The 20,084-nt window shown below is 40.6% G+C and overlaps 1 protein-coding gene across 2 annotated transcripts in view; it reads right to left on the bottom strand.

Annotated features, from left to right (window-relative positions):
* The window catches only part of SARDH (sarcosine dehydrogenase), a 142,140-nt gene extending 122,618 nt beyond the window's left edge, over nucleotides 1–19,522 (bottom strand). Inside the window, exons 1-6 of one of the 2 annotated variants that reach the window (XM_089677045.1) lie at nucleotides 19,424–19,522; nucleotides 12,780–13,104; nucleotides 10,522–10,700; nucleotides 5,762–5,941; nucleotides 3,619–3,742; nucleotides 1,634–1,734 (exon numbers count right to left, since the gene is read on the bottom strand). In XM_089677045.1, the coding sequence (XP_089533171.1) occupies nucleotides 1,634–1,734; nucleotides 3,619–3,742; nucleotides 5,762–5,941; nucleotides 10,522–10,700; nucleotides 12,780–13,098 (903 nt within the window). In that variant the 5' untranslated portion in view covers nucleotides 13,099–13,104; nucleotides 19,424–19,522. The other variant, XM_089677046.1, reaches the window with a different exon arrangement.
* Between the last annotated feature and the right edge of the window lie 562 nt (nucleotides 19,523–20,084).

Genomic DNA, 20,084 nt, shown 5'->3' with positions numbered 1-20,084 from the left:
ACGCGTTGCAGTCCACCCTCCGTTCCATTCACAGCACCTGTCATTTCTCCCTACTACCAGTGGGAAGACATCCAGAGACTCCATTCATTCATCGTTGCGGGTCTCTTCCCGAGCCATGCATATTTCATCGGATCTGCTCCTTGGATGTCCCTGACTCCGGTGCCCTTCATCTGCCATACTCGCTGAGGGATTTTAAGATGGAAAGTTTTCTTTGGAATAAAGTATTATTGCTCTTATCTACACTGACCTGGCGCCCTGCTTGTCGTTCTTTGTTAAATGAAGTTGCACAGGCTATCACCAAGCTGCAATGAACTTGCACTGAATAGTCACATGACTTCAAAGCCGCACTGGTGTTAACCAGGGCTAAAGGTGAACTAACAATTTAAGGGCTCAGTCGCATTACAACTCACATAAAAATACGCCTGTTGTCAACTGTGCGTCCGTGTGTTTTTATGCACGTTTCCATACATTTTTGGCGCATTTTTATTCATAGTTCTTTTTCCTTTAATGTCATGTTTCCTCAACCTATTGTTGTGGGTGGGAGGTGCATTGTGGTGTGTTTAAGCACATTTATGCTAGATTCTCTGTGTTGCAGTGCAATATTATGCAAACATGTTGTATAAAATTGCACAACTATGAAAGGCAGAGAAACACAGTTCTGGTGTGAACATGGCACATAGAAAACTATTGTTTTTTGTGTGTCATTGCAGTTAGCTGTGTTTTTCCATGGAAAACGCAGGTAACTGCACATAGTGTGAATGAACCCTAAACCTGCACTAGAGAATAAACGCTGCACTGGTATACTGCAGGAACAATTCAGACAGTTCTTTTTTCAAACAAATGGATATGCAAGACAGAGTAGCAAGCCATTCTAACCGGAAAACAATTTAATGGTGAAGCAGCTATTTTGTCCCAGCAGTGACCATTTTTTATCTAGTTAATGTTCTTGTGGTCCTAATTTTATTTATATACCCATTGATATTTAAACAATATTATTTTAAAACCCTGCTCTAGCTAAACTGTTTTGTTATATATATTTACAACAGAGCAGGGAAGAATCAGAATTTCTGTCAATTTTTTTTATTCCTGTATAGGTGAGATTTCCACTCACTTCCTGTTCTGTGACACCAGGTCAAGAAATAGGGAAGAAGCATAGAACAATACAAATTTGACAAATATGCAAACACCTCCTCACTAAGAGAGAAATATCATCACTTTTTGTCCTGGTGACACTTGACAGGGACAGGGAGTGAGGGTACAGCTCCCCAGTGAGGAAACTGACAGGAATTCCAACCTTCCCCACTCCAAACACAACTAAAGAAACATGTTGGCGTTTAAGATCACTCTTTTGTTCACTTTGTCCCTCCATGTGAGCCATTTTCCTGTCTTTGAGTCTTCTGCCTGGCCTTTTTAAATTCTGAAAACATGGCTGCCACTCTGCCTCAACAAGTGCATTGTGGGTAATGACAAATGGCCAGGTGATAACGTGATGACCTAATTAAAAGTGCATCTCTGGTCATATTTTAACATAATTGAGCAGTGTAGTTGCTGGTGTGTTGACATAATAACAGCTCATATTTCTCACAGAATGCAGAACTAGGACGAGAGGACACAAATAAAGAGAGCACAAGACCTGTATTCCCTCTATCCTCTCCGTCACCACGTAGGCATGGTGCATAGCAACCAGAGGGACGTTCACCCCAGCCATGTGTCCAAGAGTTCTGGCCCAGACTCCTAGAAAATACAAAAATAGATATTTATATACATTTACAGCAAATATAATGTAATTATCTTTCAGAGAAATTTTCAGGAATAGCCGCCTCATAGACAAAACCCACATCTCACCAATATAGCTGTTTAAACCGTTGGACTTTTTCTTCTGTTTCCCTAAAATGCTGTCATTTGGAATTCTGTCTGTGTTTCTGGAATAAGTTGCAGATAGGTTTTTACAATCACTGATGTTTTCTGCCATCTATAAATCACATCACTTCAGCTTCCCTTCGTATTGCATTAAAGCTTTAGACAGAGTCGGTAGGGTTAAAACTACTGTCAAGTTTTTTATAGTTGTCTCTGTTCCTGTTGGAGAGATTCACCCTCTTTATTTGTACTGGTGTCCATTGTCACTGAGACAAAAAGTCAGGGGATATCCAAAGGGTTTACACTTTGGGAGATTTCTTCTAACTTCCTGTTGCATCTTTGAGACAGGAAGTGAATGGAAGTTTCCTCAATGGTACACAGAACACACAAATTGACCTGGCAAGGATTTTAACCCTTTCATACTATAGCCACAACAAAACAATGGCTATACATACATTACAAATGTCAGAGAGCAGTGATAGTTTATGATTTGTAAGATGGAATGTTTCTGTAAATGCTCCAACAGCTACAAATTGACGCCAAACATTGTCCTCCTAAGAGCAATTTGCAACAGATCACTTTTGAGAGGGCATTTGACACGCAGTGAGAAGGCATTTTGTCGCCTCCTCACCTCCTGTTTTAACCCTTAGACCTGATTCACATGGAGAATACTAACGTGTACGCCCAATGGAGGGCGTGTTCTGTGTATCCTCGTGCAGACAGTCCCATTGATATAATTAGGGAAGCAGCAGCTGCACAGACACAGACGTTGTTCCCAATCTGACATCAGTATAGGTGCGGGTGCACGTTCTAAACTGTCACAGTGTGAGTTTGGGGACATGCACCCACATGCATCCGCACCAATACAGATGTCAGATTGGGAGCAGCGGCTGTGTCTGTGCAGCCGCTGAGTCCCAACTGATATCAATGTAATTGTAAGGGGATACTTGAACGCCTGTACATCCATCCCCATGTAGCCAAGCATGGCCCTCCACAGGGGTACACTTTAGTATGCCCCTGTAAATGAGGCTTTAAAAGCCTGCATCACTACACAGCAACCACATGCATTGCATGCGGTTGCAAGGCGAGTAAGCGTGGCCCAGTTCACTTGAATAATTTGCATTCGGTGGGTGGTACTGCCTGCTGAATGTGGCAGGGAGCAGGGGCGGACAGACCATTTGGAAACTCGGGCACTGTCCGAGGGCCCGGGGTCAGTAGGGGGCCCCATGAGATGCCCCTGGTACCTTTTTCATAGGCTTTTTTGAGTTTGGGCAAGGACACAGGGGTCCCATGATCCCCTATTTCCCGGGGGCCCCATGAGTTGTCAGTCCGCCCCTGGCAAGGAGGATAGAGTTTGCCATGCCGCAATGCAAAGCATCACGGACGCAGCATGTTTATACCCCCTATGGCAGCCTTTGTAGCTTGGAGGGGTGGGGGCATTTTTTTTGGGGGGGGGGTTACTACCCCCAAGTAAAAATATAAACTATAAACTGGATAAAGGCTGAATGGTTACAAAATGAAATAAAGAAAAAAAAAAAAGACTCAAGAAGGTGTGCAAACAAAAATCCCAGCTTTTCCAATCACTTCTTTCATTTAAACCCCTTTAAATGTTATGAATACCTTGGATTGGATCTTGGGTATGATCTATACACATAGATTTCTGCACTAATCTTGGTCGATTGTACAATCTGATTGTAACAAGTGTGGACAGCTTTAGAAAAATAAACTTACAACTGTTTTTCTCTATGGCACTTCCAGTACCTGCACAATTCACTACACAGGGTGTCTGCACTGTGCCATACTCCGTCTCCACTGCCATAACTCTTCTTACACCAAAATCGTCTGTTTTCACTTGAATTCCGGTCACGGGGCAATTTTCAATGACCTAAGAATGCAGATTGTCACATTACTCCTCTGTCATCCCCTGTATAGCAGCACTTTTAGATTTGGAGAAGGAAAAGAAAGGGCAGGACTGGTGTGCTGGATGCAAATTTGTTAACAAAGAACATGTATATAGGAGGAGTGAGTTGATCCATGAACTCATCGGTCTCCTGCTGCTCTCTAACTGTCCAGGGAACTGGCTGGGAGTGAAGAAAAAACATTGCTGTATTTTGTAACCAAAAGTGATATTATTAACTTAATTAGTAGGGCTGTCTAAATCTCAAGACTGGATGGACAGAAATGCAATTACTCTGGCTGGTACAACAGCTCCTTTATATGTAGTTCATCTGAGTATTTAGTAGTGTGCCAGGAGTTCAATTTTAATACTTTAAAAGCCAGAAGTCAATTTTGTCCATTTACATTGTAAAAATAAACAAAAACAAATTAATTGTGTGCAATGTGTGGCCGCTGCTGCTTTATGCAATACTCTTAAAGTGTTACTAAACCCAGGACCCTGCATTCTCTGTATCTGGTCTCCCACAGTACATAGAACAAGGAAATGCAATTATTTTAGTAAATATAAACTGCTAAATACCTTTTCACATCAACAGTTAGAGCAGTCTTGTGACTTCTATCAGTGTCCAGCCCAGCACTAGCTAAAGCTTGTAGGAGGTGTTTTCTTTCTGCTGTAGGAGGATGGAATCCCCTGATCTCGGTCTGGACACTGCTGATTGGCCCTGTGCTAATCACATGCACTCCCCCAAGGAAAAAAAAAACCTCTCTAGCAATACACACTAAACTGAGCATGTGCATGCCTACGGTTCAGTCTGGAGATAAGAGGTGGTCGCTTGAAAAAGGGGAGGAACAGAGAAGAAAGGATCAAACAGCCTTTTTTACACAATGTAGAGGATTAACCCCTTAGGTTCCACAGTGAGTATAACAAGCATGCTTTACTGCATATACAGACTGATTTTACTGTTATATGGGTTTAGCAAAACTTTAGACAGGATATATACATATCTACATTCAATGTGTGTGTACTCTTTTCTGTTCAATGGAAGCCAGTCATTGTAAAGAGATCTTATGTTGAATGGTCCTGCTTGAAAACCAGCATTTGATCAGCTCATGCAGCCAATGACTGCAGCATTGATCAGTGTATTCTGATAGGGTGGGGTATTCCCATTGTCAGAATACAATAGATTAGTGGGAGAGACCCCGGCATTCACATCACTTGTGTAGATGCCAGAATCTGTTTTTTTTGTTTTATTCATTTGAACGAAAAAAAAAACACTGTGCATACGCAGCCTTACTGTCATTCTCCCCACCCCCAATACATTACATTTAGTGCCAAACCTCAAGCATTGAAGCTTGCAGTTCCAGCTGAAGTGCACAGATCACAGTGGGTTACTCACTCTGCAGATCGTCCATTCTGAAAATTGTTTACATTCTTTTCAATTAATGCAAGGCATTCTGTGAGCAGGTGTGGATGAACATCACAATCTCCCCTCCTCCAATCACAGAATGCATTGCATCCAATGAAAAGCATACAGAATGTTTTTGTATTGGACAAGCTGCAGAGCGAGAAACCCACTATGGTCAAGCTGCTACAGCTGAAACTCTAAGTTTCAGCAGTGGCGATCTCTGTACTGTATGGGGGAAATAAATGTAAGAGTATAACATAACACAGTAGCGGATGCACATTGCACACACATCATTAGCCTTCTTTTATTTTTACAGTGCAAATAGCCAAAGCCAAATGTTTTTGGCTTGAGTTCAGCTTTACAACTTTTTTTTAAATATACGGTGTTTAATGTATACAAGTACCTGAAATAAATAAATAAATAATGTAATGTTAAGTTACTAGTAGGTGGCAAGGAGGAACAGATCATTGTGCAGCCTAGTTCCGAGATAACGTTTAGATCTCTATACCAATTCACACAGGCTCTCACATACTGGACTTCTCAGGGTGACCCACGACTGCTCCAGTTTTACAGGCACTGAACATCATCATTCAACCTTGTACCTGTGCGCCTCTCGCGGTCGATGCTCTGGCCAGGGTGGTGCAGGTACCCGCGGGGTCCATGGTCCCATCTTTTGGAACATACAGGGTGCCATAGAGATCATCCACATTCATGAGCGGATACAAGTCCTTAGTTTCTGCTGGCGACAAGACGTACGACTCCACTCCATAAACCTTTCCCAGCTACACATGACAAAACTGACAGTTAAAATCCTAAAACATTTGTTGAGACAAACTATTTTAACAGCTGTACTGCCACAGTCGGAGCTAACCTTTGACTGGAGAGTAAGGGTTGCTTCATAAATATATGCTTTGTGGGCAAAATGCTCTGTTCCTACATATAGGTGTCAAATGATCTGGGTTTGAACAGATGTATTTTCACCAAGTATTATTTTTTCTAGGGTAACCAAAACTGATATGTAAATAATTTTTGACACTGGATAATTTCACATACTTGTTGAAGGGGAAACTTTCTTATTTCAGGAAGGTTCTCTTTCCTGCCTGAAAGTCATGGTGTGGCCTCCATTCTCCCCTGACCTCAATCCTATTGAGAACCTTTGGAGCATCCTCAAGCAAAAGATCTCTGAGGTTGGGAGGCAGTTTACATCCAAACAGCAGCTCTGGGAGGCTATTCTGACATCTTGCAAACAAATTCAAGCAGAAACTGTCCAAAAACTCACAAGTTCAATGGATGCAAGACTTGTGAAGCTGCTATCAAATAAGGGGTCCTATGTTACAATGTAACGTGACCTGTTAAAATGTTCAAAAAGTTAAAATGTTGTTAAAAGTTTGATTGAAATAGCTTTTAATTTCAGTAAATATGCTGCAAACACAACAAATGACAATTTTCAGTTCTTTACAACCTATAAAGTGTTTTGAAACTTACTGTGCGTAATAATTTGGAACAGTGCATTTTAAGTGTTTTATGTTTAAAAAAAATCCTGTTATCATTAGGAGGTTTGTTCAATAAAATGTGAATTGTACTCTTAATAGTTGATAACATGAGAATTATGCTGACTGTTATTTACATCAATTATTTAGGTAAATGAGAAAAATATAATTTGCATAATAATTTGGAACAGGGTGTAGTAGCAATTCTCAATGAAATCTCGAGGCGCTCATCTAATATTTTGGTTCTTATTTTGCCCTTTATCCTTGAAAATAGTTACAAGTATAAGTGCTGCCAAAAACTGATATGAATAAGGCTTGATTGTAAAGAGTGGAATATTTTTCTTTGGCCTATAACAATCCAGTAAAGAGACACTTACATTTTTCTTTGGCCGCATGTTTATACATATATGTTTTATACATTGTTTTATTATCTATAGAATATACAATCTTTGTTTTAAAAATACACATTTCAAATACAGTATGACAAAAGATTCACAGTGCACCCTGGGCTATCTAAAGCCACAGTTTTAGCTGCCTATAATTAGTTTCACTTTGATTGAAACTTTTGACTTAGCCATCAAATGAGAGACAAGTCATTGATGAAAAGGTATCTATTTGTATGAAGATTTCAGTGTGAGCTAATGAGGTCTGTAAACAACAGCATTTCCAGGATAGTAAGGCTGGGTTCACACATATGTGGTGCGGTATATCGCATGTGATTCGCACAAGAACCACACCGCATTTCTGTGCAAATCACATGCTAATTGTGTGTGGTGTGATTGCAGACATACATTTTGTATGACTCAAATCGCACCGCATCAAAAAGGTGCAGGACCCTTTTTTTGGTCCGTACTGGTATTCACACCGATGCGATCCGGTTCTGCACATCGCACCGCATTTTGTGGACCGATTTCGGGGTGTTGTTAATTTAACATACACACCCGCTGCAGTTCGTATGAATGGGGTGCAATTCTGATGCAGTGCGGAAAGCATGGCGAATTCCACACCGCATCATTGTGAAACCAGGCTAAGAGCCTGGAAAAGGTGAAAAGGAGCTTAAGCTCCACCTGTCTGTTTAGAAGAATTCAAAATTACAATATAAAATATTGCATATTTACCTAACTAGTCAGAATCCATACATTACTGAAGCACTGTGCAGAAAAGGCGCAATCCGTGCACATTTTCCGGATCACTCATAAATGATGCTCTTGTGGGTACCAATTAATTGTTAATAGCACCCAAACTCATATTGAAAATGCAGCGCATTTGCACCCAACAAACCGCATAGTACTGGTGCGGTGTGATTTGCAAAAATAGAGCTTTTTTTCCACATACCAGTCAGTGCATTTTGCAGCCCATTTAACATGATGATGGGATGTCAAAACTGGAAAGGAACTGCACAGGAACATGCGTATGAGAGCAAACACGTTCCAGGGTAAACCAACCCTAAGAAACAGCAGTTAGTATGGCCACAGTGCTGTGTGTTCCTATAAAAAATGTGTTATTATGTAGCCATATACAATATAATGCAGAAGTCAATGAGAGAAGTCTATTATCACAGTTTATAAATATTGAATCACACCACTAGGGGTTGTTTTAAAGCTGATTTCTACTAGTTGTTCACAGTAAAATTCACACCTGCCGTACAGGAGACCTTTTAGGGCTGTGCGAAGAAACTAGCAGTTTACATGATGCCATTTACAACATTTCTCACAGCTCAGCTGGGTGTGAAGCTAACTAAACAATTAGCGACTTGATTGATCTGTAACTGACACGAGTGTGATATCAGTATTAAACTGCATTATGCCAGAGTACATATTAAACACAGGGAGAAGTGCAGGGATATTGCACCAGCAACCATCAATAGAAAGAACAATAAAGCTGCTAATTTTTATTTTTTTTTACACCACCAGATTAAACGAAAATTGTACAATCTGGTATCTGGTAAATTTTCAGGCTTGTCCCTTCTAATGATTTCAGACGAAAACTGTGTAGTAACAATCAGATTATTGTACGATCATTTTGAAAGTGGTATTTTTTTATACAGTTTTCTGTTCGTGTGTACTAGGCTTAAATATGCTCAACATAGCCCAGGTGTTAAACTGTTATCTCATACAATTTATCGACATAAGGCTCATGTAATATAGGGAATCTACAAAGCTTTTTATTTATTTTTTTTTTTATACATGACTGAGGGACATGCAGAATATCGAGACTAATACTTACCACCTAACCAATAAAACAACCACCCCCTCAACCTTCTCCCACCTGAAATAACCACGTGACTCTCCTTTTGGTGTACAACCGGCCATAGCAACCCATATAACCTTATAATTGGGAAGGAACACCCATACCTACGATGGGCCCAACCCATAATAGACCAAATTGTTACTCCAGCACCACCTTCAAAGACCCAGTGACCCCTGCCAGCTGCCATGACAAAACAAAAACACACCAGACAAACACCTCAGGACACAAAATGCTGATCAAGGAAAGAAAACAAAATCAACAAACCCACACAAAACCAAACAACATGACAAACACAAAGGACAAAAACAATAACCAAAAAACAAAAACAAAGAACAAAACAAAACAGCAAAACAAAACAAGGAAACAGGCCCAGGAAGGGAGGGCGGGAGAATCCACACCCGTGCTGCCACAAGCTCTGACTGACACCCGACAAGTCCCAATCCCTCTCCTCATCTTGAAAAGACCAACCTCAAGCTCAAATACTCCAATCAGGTGAGTAACCACCCCTACCTCCTGAATATATTCCCACCCAAATCCAATCTCCGCCTCGTCTGCAAGCCCCAGTCATGCTGGCCCTCCCCTGAAGGTTCGCTCAGTCCAGGCCCTGACTTGTGGGTTAGCTTAATTTAAACAGAACGTTATAAAAGGACAGCTGTAACAATCTGATTTTCCACTCTTGAGCTTGAAAGACTTTCTTTTTGATTATTTTCTTGTTTTGTCTCTCTGATAAAGCAGGAATGTGGGCCATATATCAGGCAGAATGTCAGTCTGTCCTATAGTCGGATTGAGCTCAATGCTGATTACAGGTATTTAAATGTCATATTAAAGTGCTCTAAGAAGTACATGAAAAAATGTTGGCTATGGACAGTTTTACCCTCTTCCAGAAGGCCAGATACTGTGCCAGCTATCAGCCCTGATCTCAGGCATGGGACAGGTCCGTCTCAGTTGGAGTCTTGCAGCCTGACATGTCTGCTCTAACAGGGTGAGAGAGTACAAGTGGAAAACAGCACACAGAGAAGAAATGTTGCACTATTAAAACAGATCAGGAGTGGAGATTACAGTTATTACAGATGCCCACTAGGGACATGTTCTCTTTAAGCTCCAGGGAATTCCTTTAGGGCCTTTTCACATGGGCGATCTAATCAGGTCCACCTGTCAGTTTTTTAGGGGGAGCCAATTGGAGGTTCCAGGCAGCTCTATAGACAGGTGGATGTAAACAGAACTAAACATGATGTATCATAGGTAATCTGATGTAAACAGACAGAGTTCGTTTACACCGAATTGCCTATACAACCTGAGACTCAAATTCTTCCAAATTACCGTTCCTAACTGGTTTTCTTTAAATATTCCCAGCATATAAATATAGTATGTAATTCTTGCTTGTGTCTCCAATGACCCAGAAAATAGGTGAGACAACACTTTGAAGGGTCCTTTGTTTGGAGCCTCTCTGGCATCTACTCTAATTCACCCCTTCAGTTTGTAATTGATCTGATCTCACCAGCTTTCAGCACAATTCAGTTCATTTGGCATCGGTTTTCCATAAGCCAGCTATCTGCAGTACTGGATGTAGTTACAAGACTTTTACAGCAGATACATAATGGCATAATTTTATAAAAACTTACAGACATGAGTCTTTTATATTCATCCAGTCTCTGCTTGTTGGAGGCAATGAACAGACCACCATTCTGGATCCACCCGGTGTGCAGTCCAGTCTCCTGCTCCAGATCCTGGCTGACAACCTTGCGTGTGTGCGCCAACAGCTCCACCTCTACGTCACTGGGCCGAAGTTGCCATAAGAGACCTAAAAGAGATCAAAGGTAGTGGGTCAGGGAAGGGGCAGCCTCTAGCACCTACTGGACTCAAAACACCATTGATTGGGGTTTAAGAGAAATGGTATTAGTCAAAAAGCATATCTACAGTGCTGTTCAGTGGTTGTGCTCTACTGCTTCTTCTCACAATGCAAAGTTGGGAGTCAAATGACTCACAGAAAACAATGCACTCCCTTTGTGGCAGAGATTGGATCTCAGCAGTCGTAATTTTTGAATGTGTATTAATGAATGCAGAGCTGTATTAATCTTTGCTGTTTCATATCTGTCTGGAGTTTCACTTAATAGAGAAACAGTGCAAGTGCAATGAGCCAACAAGAGCTACCTGCCTGTCTACACATCTTTACATGTAAAACAATAATAAGAAATAGAAAACCTGGGGAAAATTTGAACAGTTATATGAAAAGCCTGTAAACAGTTATATGATTATTCAGGATAACAGAAACACTTGTCTGCTGTGTTCAACTACCATAAAAAAAAAAAAAATCCTACCCAGCAACTGATCCAGAAGAATCCCTTAGGCCCCCCTTCACACCTGACTGTGTTGTGCCAAGGCACATTGCCATGCTTTGCATTACAGCAGCCTATTCATATGAATGGGCTGTCACCACACACCAATGGACCTAAAATCGGACCTTCACTATTTTTGTTAAGGATAACGCAGGGTAGGTGAGAACCCCCATCATTCTTTGTGTATTTACTCCACTGGTGAATTTCCCCTCACCTCCTATTCTAGTGACAACTGTAATATTTTAGATTGATTTCCCTTTCAGTGCTGGTGACAGAAGTCAGTAGAGGGGGCAAATCTCCCCATTGGGGACACAGGCAGGAATCAGACAAGGGTTCTATCCCTTCCTTAATCTATAATAAACCAAGCTTTTGATAATTGTAGTAGAATAATAGGAAACTTTAGAAGTACAGAACCTCTTCCTCCTGTCGATGCTCCACACATTGAAGGCTTACTACTATTCCATTGTCGTTAGTCATTAAACATTCCAATCAGCCAACTGTATTAGACTGACAAAATGTAACCATTCTAAATCAGGTTAATGGTTGAGAGATGCAAGAGTCTCTTTGTATTGGTGCTGTACAAGCCTGAGCTCCCCATACGAGAATGTAATGTACTAACAGATAACAGTAATTACACTCTGTCTAGGGGAATAGAGCTAGAATGTGAATGTTCAAGAGAGGCAAAAACCCATCTTTCCTTTCAAGCACGAGTCTTGATGGTCTGTGCTTTGAGCCATTTTAGGCTGGGAAAAGGTTGCATGAGCATTTCCTTAGTAAGCTGGACAGCAAGACCGGCCATACATTATACAATTGTCTTGTGCAATTTCCCTTTAGATTTACGAAACCATATAATATGAGGTCAAACCTAAACACTTTCCATTTGTATGCAATCAGACAGGCCCTTGGACTACATAGTTCAAGATAAGGCTCATTTCACACCAATGCGTTTTTTAGTGCTTTTTGCAGAAACACACTACAGTCCATTTAACATGGTTTTCTATAGAACATGCTCACATCTATGCTTTTTTGAGCTGCTGCATTTTTGGAAAGGGTCAGGGACTTTTTTAAAAAGCAAAAAGCAGTGTTTTTGCTACAATAGAGTTCAATGGAGAATCTGCTGAAATGCATGGTAGTGCGTTTTTGCCACGTTTTTTCGTTTTTATTCTACCCAGTAAAAAAATTCCACTTTAAAAAAAAAAAAGCTGAACAAAACGCGGTAAAAAAGCATGTAGAAAAACAAGATGAACTGCGAAAAGCACTGCAAAAAACGGACAAATAGCAAACTGCATAGGTGTGAACGGAGTCGGAGTCTAAAGGGATTTGAATAACAAAATTGTACAATGTATGTCCAGCTTAAGACAGATATGTTTGAAAAAAATGTCCTCCCGCATAATGAGAAATGGAACTCCCTATAGAAAGCGCTCTCTATTGTTCCACATCCATGCTGAAACCATCATAGCTGCTCCCTCTGCCTGCCTACCCACAATCCCCTGTTAGTAGTAATGGAGCTAGCCCTGCAAGTCTGAACTGTAAAGAAACTGTACCTGCTGTGTGCCATGTTGTCCCAGAGGTAAGCCGGTCCCGCTCTAGCAGAACAACATTCTTCATGCCCATTTTGGCTAGGTGGTAAGTGGTCTGACATCCTAGACTGCCCCCACCAATGACTACCACTTCAGCAGACTGCGGTAAAGGCTTTGTTGGCCCCTTTTTGGCAGCACCTTCTTTCTTCAGTGTTGTGGTGTAGGGTACGCTCTTCTCTGCTGTGTGGCTGGTGGCGCTGCTAAGACCTCGTAGGCTGTATCTAGAGAAGACAGGTGGCCGGTAGTTTGCTGCAGCTTGTAGGGCTCTGCCTAGTAACCTCATGGCTATCTGAAAAATAATAAAAACAACAATGTCATTACCTAAAAAAAGATGAATGCATTGCTTTCCTCTTCCAATATGACAACAATGTCAAAGAAAACAGAAGAAAATTGTAGGAATATAGCAAGAGTAGAATTCTTCTGTCCAAAAGTCCTCTATGAAGCTGACCTGACCAATCTGAAGCACATAAAAACCTCAACTTGCAATCAGTCTCTTTCCTCAAACCGTGATATCTGCCCTGGGGTGCAGTCATGTGGCCCTGGCACATTCCATCTGCTGCTCAGTGCCATCTCATCTATCCCTTATACCAACACAACCCATCTGATCACGGATGTCCTCTGCCATGTGTACAAAGAATGTGAGCTTACTGTAGACCTCCATTTGCTATAGATAATTAACACTACATTCCTAACCCAAATTATAAAACAATGTCAACTATTTATGATAAAATATGTTTTTGGGGACTTGGATTCCATTATGTAACCTGCTAGTTATTCCTAAAACTAACCCATTCAAACCCAAATTGTGAGAATCTGTCCTCAGACTGGAGTTCTCCTTCACACTGTGAAAAGCATTGTAAAACATTTCTGGCTTCTATTGCTTTTAAGTGATCTGCTTTATTGTGTGTATGGTGTTTATTTTGTGTTTCTTTTTTGGTTTAGGATTTTTGTTTGTTTTGTTTATTTTTTGTATTATATATTAATACTTTGTAAGCTTTTTGTTTTGAAACTATGTAAATAAAGTTGTTTATGATTATTAATAATAATAATAATACTTATTATTATAAAGTGGTGGACAATTAACATTTAGAAATATTTTCTTGAGCCTGCCACCATCAGCCAGGCACAAACATGGAACATGTCCGCTCCTCCTCCTCTGTATGTTGTAGCTGAACAGATCTGAATCAAGTTGCACGGACATACTCAGGGAGGTGTACAGTGGTAAATGTTCAGATAATGCTTGCTAAAATAGGGCAGCATTTATAAAGTTCAGATAATTTGGGCTTTAGAAAAATGGACTGACCATATGGAAACTCGGGCACTGCCCGAGGGCCCGGGGTCAGTAGGGGGCCCCATGAGATGCCCCTGGTACCTTTTTCATAGGTTTTTTTGAGTTTGGGCAAGGACACAGGGGCCCCTTGATCCCTTATTGCCCAGGGGCCTCATGAGTTGTCAGTCCGCCCCTGTGTATCTATAATGTTTACAAGTAATTAACTCTGTTACAAATCATTTACGCTCGGCAATGAGTTTTCTATGCAGGAAATGCATTGTTTTTAGTCAGAGCGGACATGTTTTTTGTCTAAAGCATTTCAGAAACCTGTACAAGAATATTATATGCACAAAAAAATCCTATTTATACTAAAAATTGGTAACTCACCCTGTAGTCTGTCTTTCAGTGTTAAACATGTGCCAGAAAATTGGCATTTTGCTTTAAGTGTTGCAGCTGTTAGCTCTGGCAGCAAGGCGGAGCAGCCTGCTTGTGGCTGCAGTGAACCAGAAAACCAGGTGAGACATTTCAATGGATGTCCTCTGATTGGATTGTCCCAGCCCCTCCCGTCACACACCTCCTCCAGGGGTAAACACATACATAAGCACATGGTCTAGACCACGGGTGTCAAACTGGTAACCCTCCAGCTGTTGCCAAACTACAAGTCCCATGAGGCATTGCAAGATTGATAGGTACAAGCATGACTCCCAAAGGCAGAGGCATGGTGGGACTTGCTGGAGGGCTGCCAGTTTGACACCCCTGGTCCAGACAGTCATGAGCATTGTTTTGTTCTCTTCCTAATACACATAGAACACAAAATATCCTTTGATGTGATGCATATCTGTACATTCCCTTTAAGGGCACCTGCAGATTTACAATTATTTTTATATCTGTTCATGTGAATGATATTTACTTGTTATTAATCTTATCAATGTGAATCCTCCTACATATAGTTAGTAATTATCAATACTGTGCGGCCTTATACCTATAACATATACAGTCTCTGGTTTTGCTTATTAATGCTACACAGTGACTGGTGCAATTTACTGTTCCTCTGGTTGCAAGTCTATCCTACAACTGCCTGGAAACGCAATGGGGTAGATGTCCTAAAACTGGAGTACTCAGAATCTGGTGCAGCTGTGCATGATAGCCAATCAGCTTCTAACCTCAGCTTGTTCAGTTAAGCTTTGGCAATAAAACCTGGAAGCTGATTGGTTTCTATGCAGAGCTGCACCAGATTTTTCACTCTTTTGTTTTAGTAAATACCCCCAATGTGTGAACTGATTTTTATCTCAGCAGTTCTTTACCATAGGTTTACAGCTAACCGTTTTCCGCAGCGTTTTGCAGAAATGTACTACAGTCCATTTAACATGATTTCCTATGGGACAGGTTCACATCTCCGCATTTTCAACTGGTGCGTTTTTTTGAAAGGGTCAGGGACTTTTTTTAAAATGCAAAAAGTTGCGTTTTTGGTTCTATAGACTTCAATGGAAACGGTGCAGAAATGCATGTAGTGCATTTTTGCTGCATTTTCCTGCGTTTATGATGCAGATTGCATTTTAAATCTGTCTAGTAACAAGAAAAAAAATAAAAAAAGCAAAACGCATCAAAAATACAGCAAAACGCATGTGCAAAACGCACTGCAGAAAAGGATCAAATGCAAACTGCATAGGTGTGAACCTAGCATTAGTCAGGGTTCAGAACACACTCCCTGGCATACAGATGGCCATAGGAGGGAAAATCTACATACCTATAAAATGCAATTAGGAAAATATGGAACAGAAAAAAGTAATTATTTAAAAATCAACATGAAAAATACTTACAATTAACTAGTACAAACATAACTCAAAATGTTTACTGAAAACAGGGTCCATCCAAAATGGTGAGCTTACTGCTAGGTTTAGTCACTAACTGGGGTCTTTTCTGTTTTGGGGTATGGAAGTGGCACGGGGATTCACTCATCATCGGGATGTTAATGTTTAGTGCCTAGCCCTATTGCATTGCAGTGCTGCATGCTGGGGATTAATTCCCTCCAGAGCCATTTCTTCATGCAATCCCCCACCCCATGTTTGTGTGATCTTCCTTTGGGTGCTCTGGTTCCCTTCACAATAAACATTCATATTGCTAGGATAGGGGTCTGTGTGTGACTGTGGTGTGGACTGTGGACTTTAGAGTGTCCATTCCTATGGGTAGAATCAGACAGGTAGAGTCCTTAATTCTGAACTAGTTGATGTATAACTGCTTATTTGCAAACACAGCATGTGTGTACCTAGTTTAAGCTGCATTATAGTACTTAACCAGTGTACAGATCTAGGATACTCTATACAAGGGGTACACAGCAGAGACCGGAGCGGCTCAGTACCTGAAGTGTAGGACACATCTATCCTGACTGCTTGATCCAGCAATTAAAATCATCCATTCAGCCTTGTAATTTTCAGGCTAAACAAACTTTGCAATCTGAAAGAACAATCACTACATTATCCTTTTGTGCAATCCCTTCAATTTACATATAGTCATTTTGGCCTTCGTGTACTAGATCTTCCAATCATAGAAGTAATGTGGTCTGCAATAACCTTTTACGCTGTGTCAGTCAGGGTTAAAACACTTTTTAATATAAGTGCTCACTTTATCTTGTATTTTTTAACCATTTGAATAAAAGGTATAATGATATTGTTGGATTTCTGGTATCTTGTTTACTGGTGGTGGAAGTGGACGAGAAAGCCTGGATGTATTGGGCAAGGGGCTGTACAACTGGTGGATGTGGAGTTGGATGAGAGGATTAATCCTGGCTGGCACAGCATAAAAGCTATTGCAGACCTATTTATTAATTTAGGGTATCAACAAAAACTATTAAGTGCATTGAACAGAGGGGGTCTTTTGGTAACAGCACAAGAGGAGGAGGTGCATTCCAGTCCATGTCACTTTTATGACTATATAATGCACAACAAGACCACGACAAAGTGATTTTGAACCTTTTGTGCACACTGTATTTAAAAATAAATATTTTTTCTTATTTAATTGATTTTTTTACACTTTGAAATCCAACCCTGCAGTATCAGTACTCAGGTGCTCGCAGAAGTAAAGCACATTTCGCTCCAAGATATTATATGGTATGCAGGTACTCCAGTGTAAGGTAAATGAAAACCGGCTTCGGCTCAGGCCTTCAGTCTGTTTTCACTTCCCTTACACTGGAGTTGAAATGATTTATGTCACACAATTATTATATGCACAGTGGTTTATGAGATTATGATACAGTGGTCTATGAGATTATGATACAGTGGTTTATGAGATTATGATATGTACGATGTTGAAGGATTGTGATTATTTAAGAAGTTTAGCACATAGTTTTATGTGATAGTTTAGCACATTAGTTGTTTAGTATTTAAGATTAATCCTAGTGTTAGTACAACTAATGTCAAAACCTTTTTAAGGTTTGAATAGCATGGAGATGTATTAGAACCCCTGTCAGTTTTTATTGCTGTCTGCGGCCCAGTTAGGGAGACTCACTCTCTCTATTTGTCCTGTTTACTATTATTAAATGTGAAAGTAAAAGAAAATCCCAAATTTTGGGTTGTCCCCAGAAAAATAATAGAGGGGAAATCTTCCAATGGGGACACCAGTTCTGGTGATCTAGGAATCCCCAAGGGATTCCCTTAATTTGCAGGGATTTCCTTTCACTTCCTGGTTTGGCTAAGGGACAGAAAGTAAAGGGAAACCTGCCCAATGGGACACAGATAGCAAAAAATAAACTGACGGGTTATGACCCTCTCTTACTCTATCCAAAATGAAAATAAAAAGTTTTGCTATAGTTCTACTGTAAGTACTGCACCCTTTTTATATATTTAATCTACACTAGTATCCTAATGGGATACAGTTTGGTGTTCAGCTGCTTTAATAGGGAGAATACCACTCTTCCATAAGCATGACAAAAATATTATTGACTTACATCATTGTGAGTTGATCAGATTGCAAGATGTAGCAAATGTAGCTATTGTCAGGCACTTTTGACCTGCTTTTGGTTGCTAATACAATTGAAGAAATGAAGGCAACCTACCATAAAGTGTCACTAAACCCAGGACCCTGCATTCACTATATTCACATATATATTCACTACCTTTTCTCATCAGCCGTATATAGCAGTCTTGTGACTTCTATCAGTGTCCAGCAGAGCACTAGTCAAAGCTTGTAGGAGGAATTTTCATTCTGCTCTGAGTGCCCTATGAGGCTGCATAACCCCTGACCCTCTGTCTGGACAGTGCTGATTGGTCCTGTGCTGATCACATGCTCTCTAGCATTATACACCGAACAGAACATGTGCAAAGTGAATCCTAGAGCTCTGTACTATCCACAGATATATTGGGGAATGTGGAAGAAGGGGAGGATCATAGAAGGCAGGATCAAACAACCTTTTCACACAATGCAGAGGATTAACCCCTTAGGCTCCACAATGAATATAACAAGCATGCTTTACTGCATAGACAGACTGATTTTACTGTTGATGGTTTAGTAACACTTTAATACATTTGGATTGATTTACAAACTTTTTTTCAATACTGTGGACTGAAATAGATTTACCTAATTGGAAGGATAATTGTGATAGAATAAAAATCAAAAATGGGAACCCCGTTCATAGTGATTTTAGTAGTATAATTAAGCTATTAAATTCACTAGGTATAGCAATTGCATATGGGACAGTCAGCTCCCTATAGAGCAAGTTTGTCAAAATATAAAATAACAAAAGCAGCTTTTGCTGCAATATTCATCCTCAATACAGAGATTTCCCCTGCCGTACTTTTATGTACCACTAGATGTCTCCAGTCTGATAGTGAGCATCAATCAACCCAAGTCTGATCATCCTGGACTGCCCCTAACCTGTGACTGGACAGTGAGCAGAGAAGCTGCGCAGCGAGGGGCTCATCTCTCTGTCACCCTGCTTTTTCATCCTAACAGCATGCTTCTTGTCAGCATATGAAGTGATTGGCCCCTCTTACAGCTTCTTATTCACACACCCTAGCCCTGCCTGTACAAGGGCTGTAACCAGATCAAATTCACATACCTATACTGATTGCATTTAAAATGACATTTAATGATGTATTACTGATTACAGAACTGCAATCATTTGTCTTTTACTTCTGCCTGAAGTTCAGCTTTAAGAAAAATAGTTCTATGCAGCAAAATATCAGTCAAATAGGAAATATTTCTTTACGTGTGTAGCTCTCAGTTCCAAACTTATGGTTTGTAAGTTCAGAAGTCTCCACGAGGCAGCCCACAGCTGAGTGGACCTGGCCCCGTGCAGCCACCACGTTAGCAATCTATATGTCCTTAGTGCGGTGTCACATACCGTATCAGGAGCCAACAGCAGACTCTGTTAAACCAACGTGAAAGGGTTTGAACGGGAGTATGACTGGTCTACGTCGACTAAGCTCAATGCCTTCCAGTATGGGGTTAAATGGAGTACTCCCACCCCGGGCCCAGCCCTCCTAGGAGAACCAGTAAGATGTGGCCTTGTACGTATACAGCTAGCTTTGAGCACAAGCTGACAGCATGTCAGAGGCCAGTGTGTATATCAATGGTTCTCAACTTAGGAAGTATGGGGGCCTCAGTTGTGGCCCTTAACTTCACCAATAATGTTCAGTATGTGTAATGCTAGAAAGGACTGTAAGAGACTGCACATACACATACAGTAGAGGATGGCTGCTCTACCATTGTTTTTGTTGCATTTTTACCCTGCTAAAAATGCAACAAAAAAGCAATCCCTGTAAATCCTATTGGACTCGTCATGCCACTGCGTTGTGGGTGTGGTGCATTTTGAAAAGTCCTGCATCTTTACTGCGGGTTTCAAAACTGCACCAAAAACGCAGGTGCTCATTGAAATGAGTGGAAAATGCATCAAAAATGCATCAAAAACACACATGCAATTTGTTTTTGGTGCATTTTTTGGGTAATAGGCACCTAGAAAACGGATCGGAAATGCAGCAAAAACACATTTTTTCAACTCAACA

This window comes from Staurois parvus, unplaced genomic scaffold (genome assembly GCF_062004578.1).
Source record: "Staurois parvus isolate SC_StPar_1 unplaced genomic scaffold, SC_StPar_1.0 ptg000176l, whole genome shotgun sequence".
Taxonomy (NCBI): domain Eukaryota; kingdom Metazoa; phylum Chordata; class Amphibia; order Anura; family Ranidae; genus Staurois; species Staurois parvus.
This window is presented reverse-complemented; position numbering and strand designations above follow the sequence as displayed.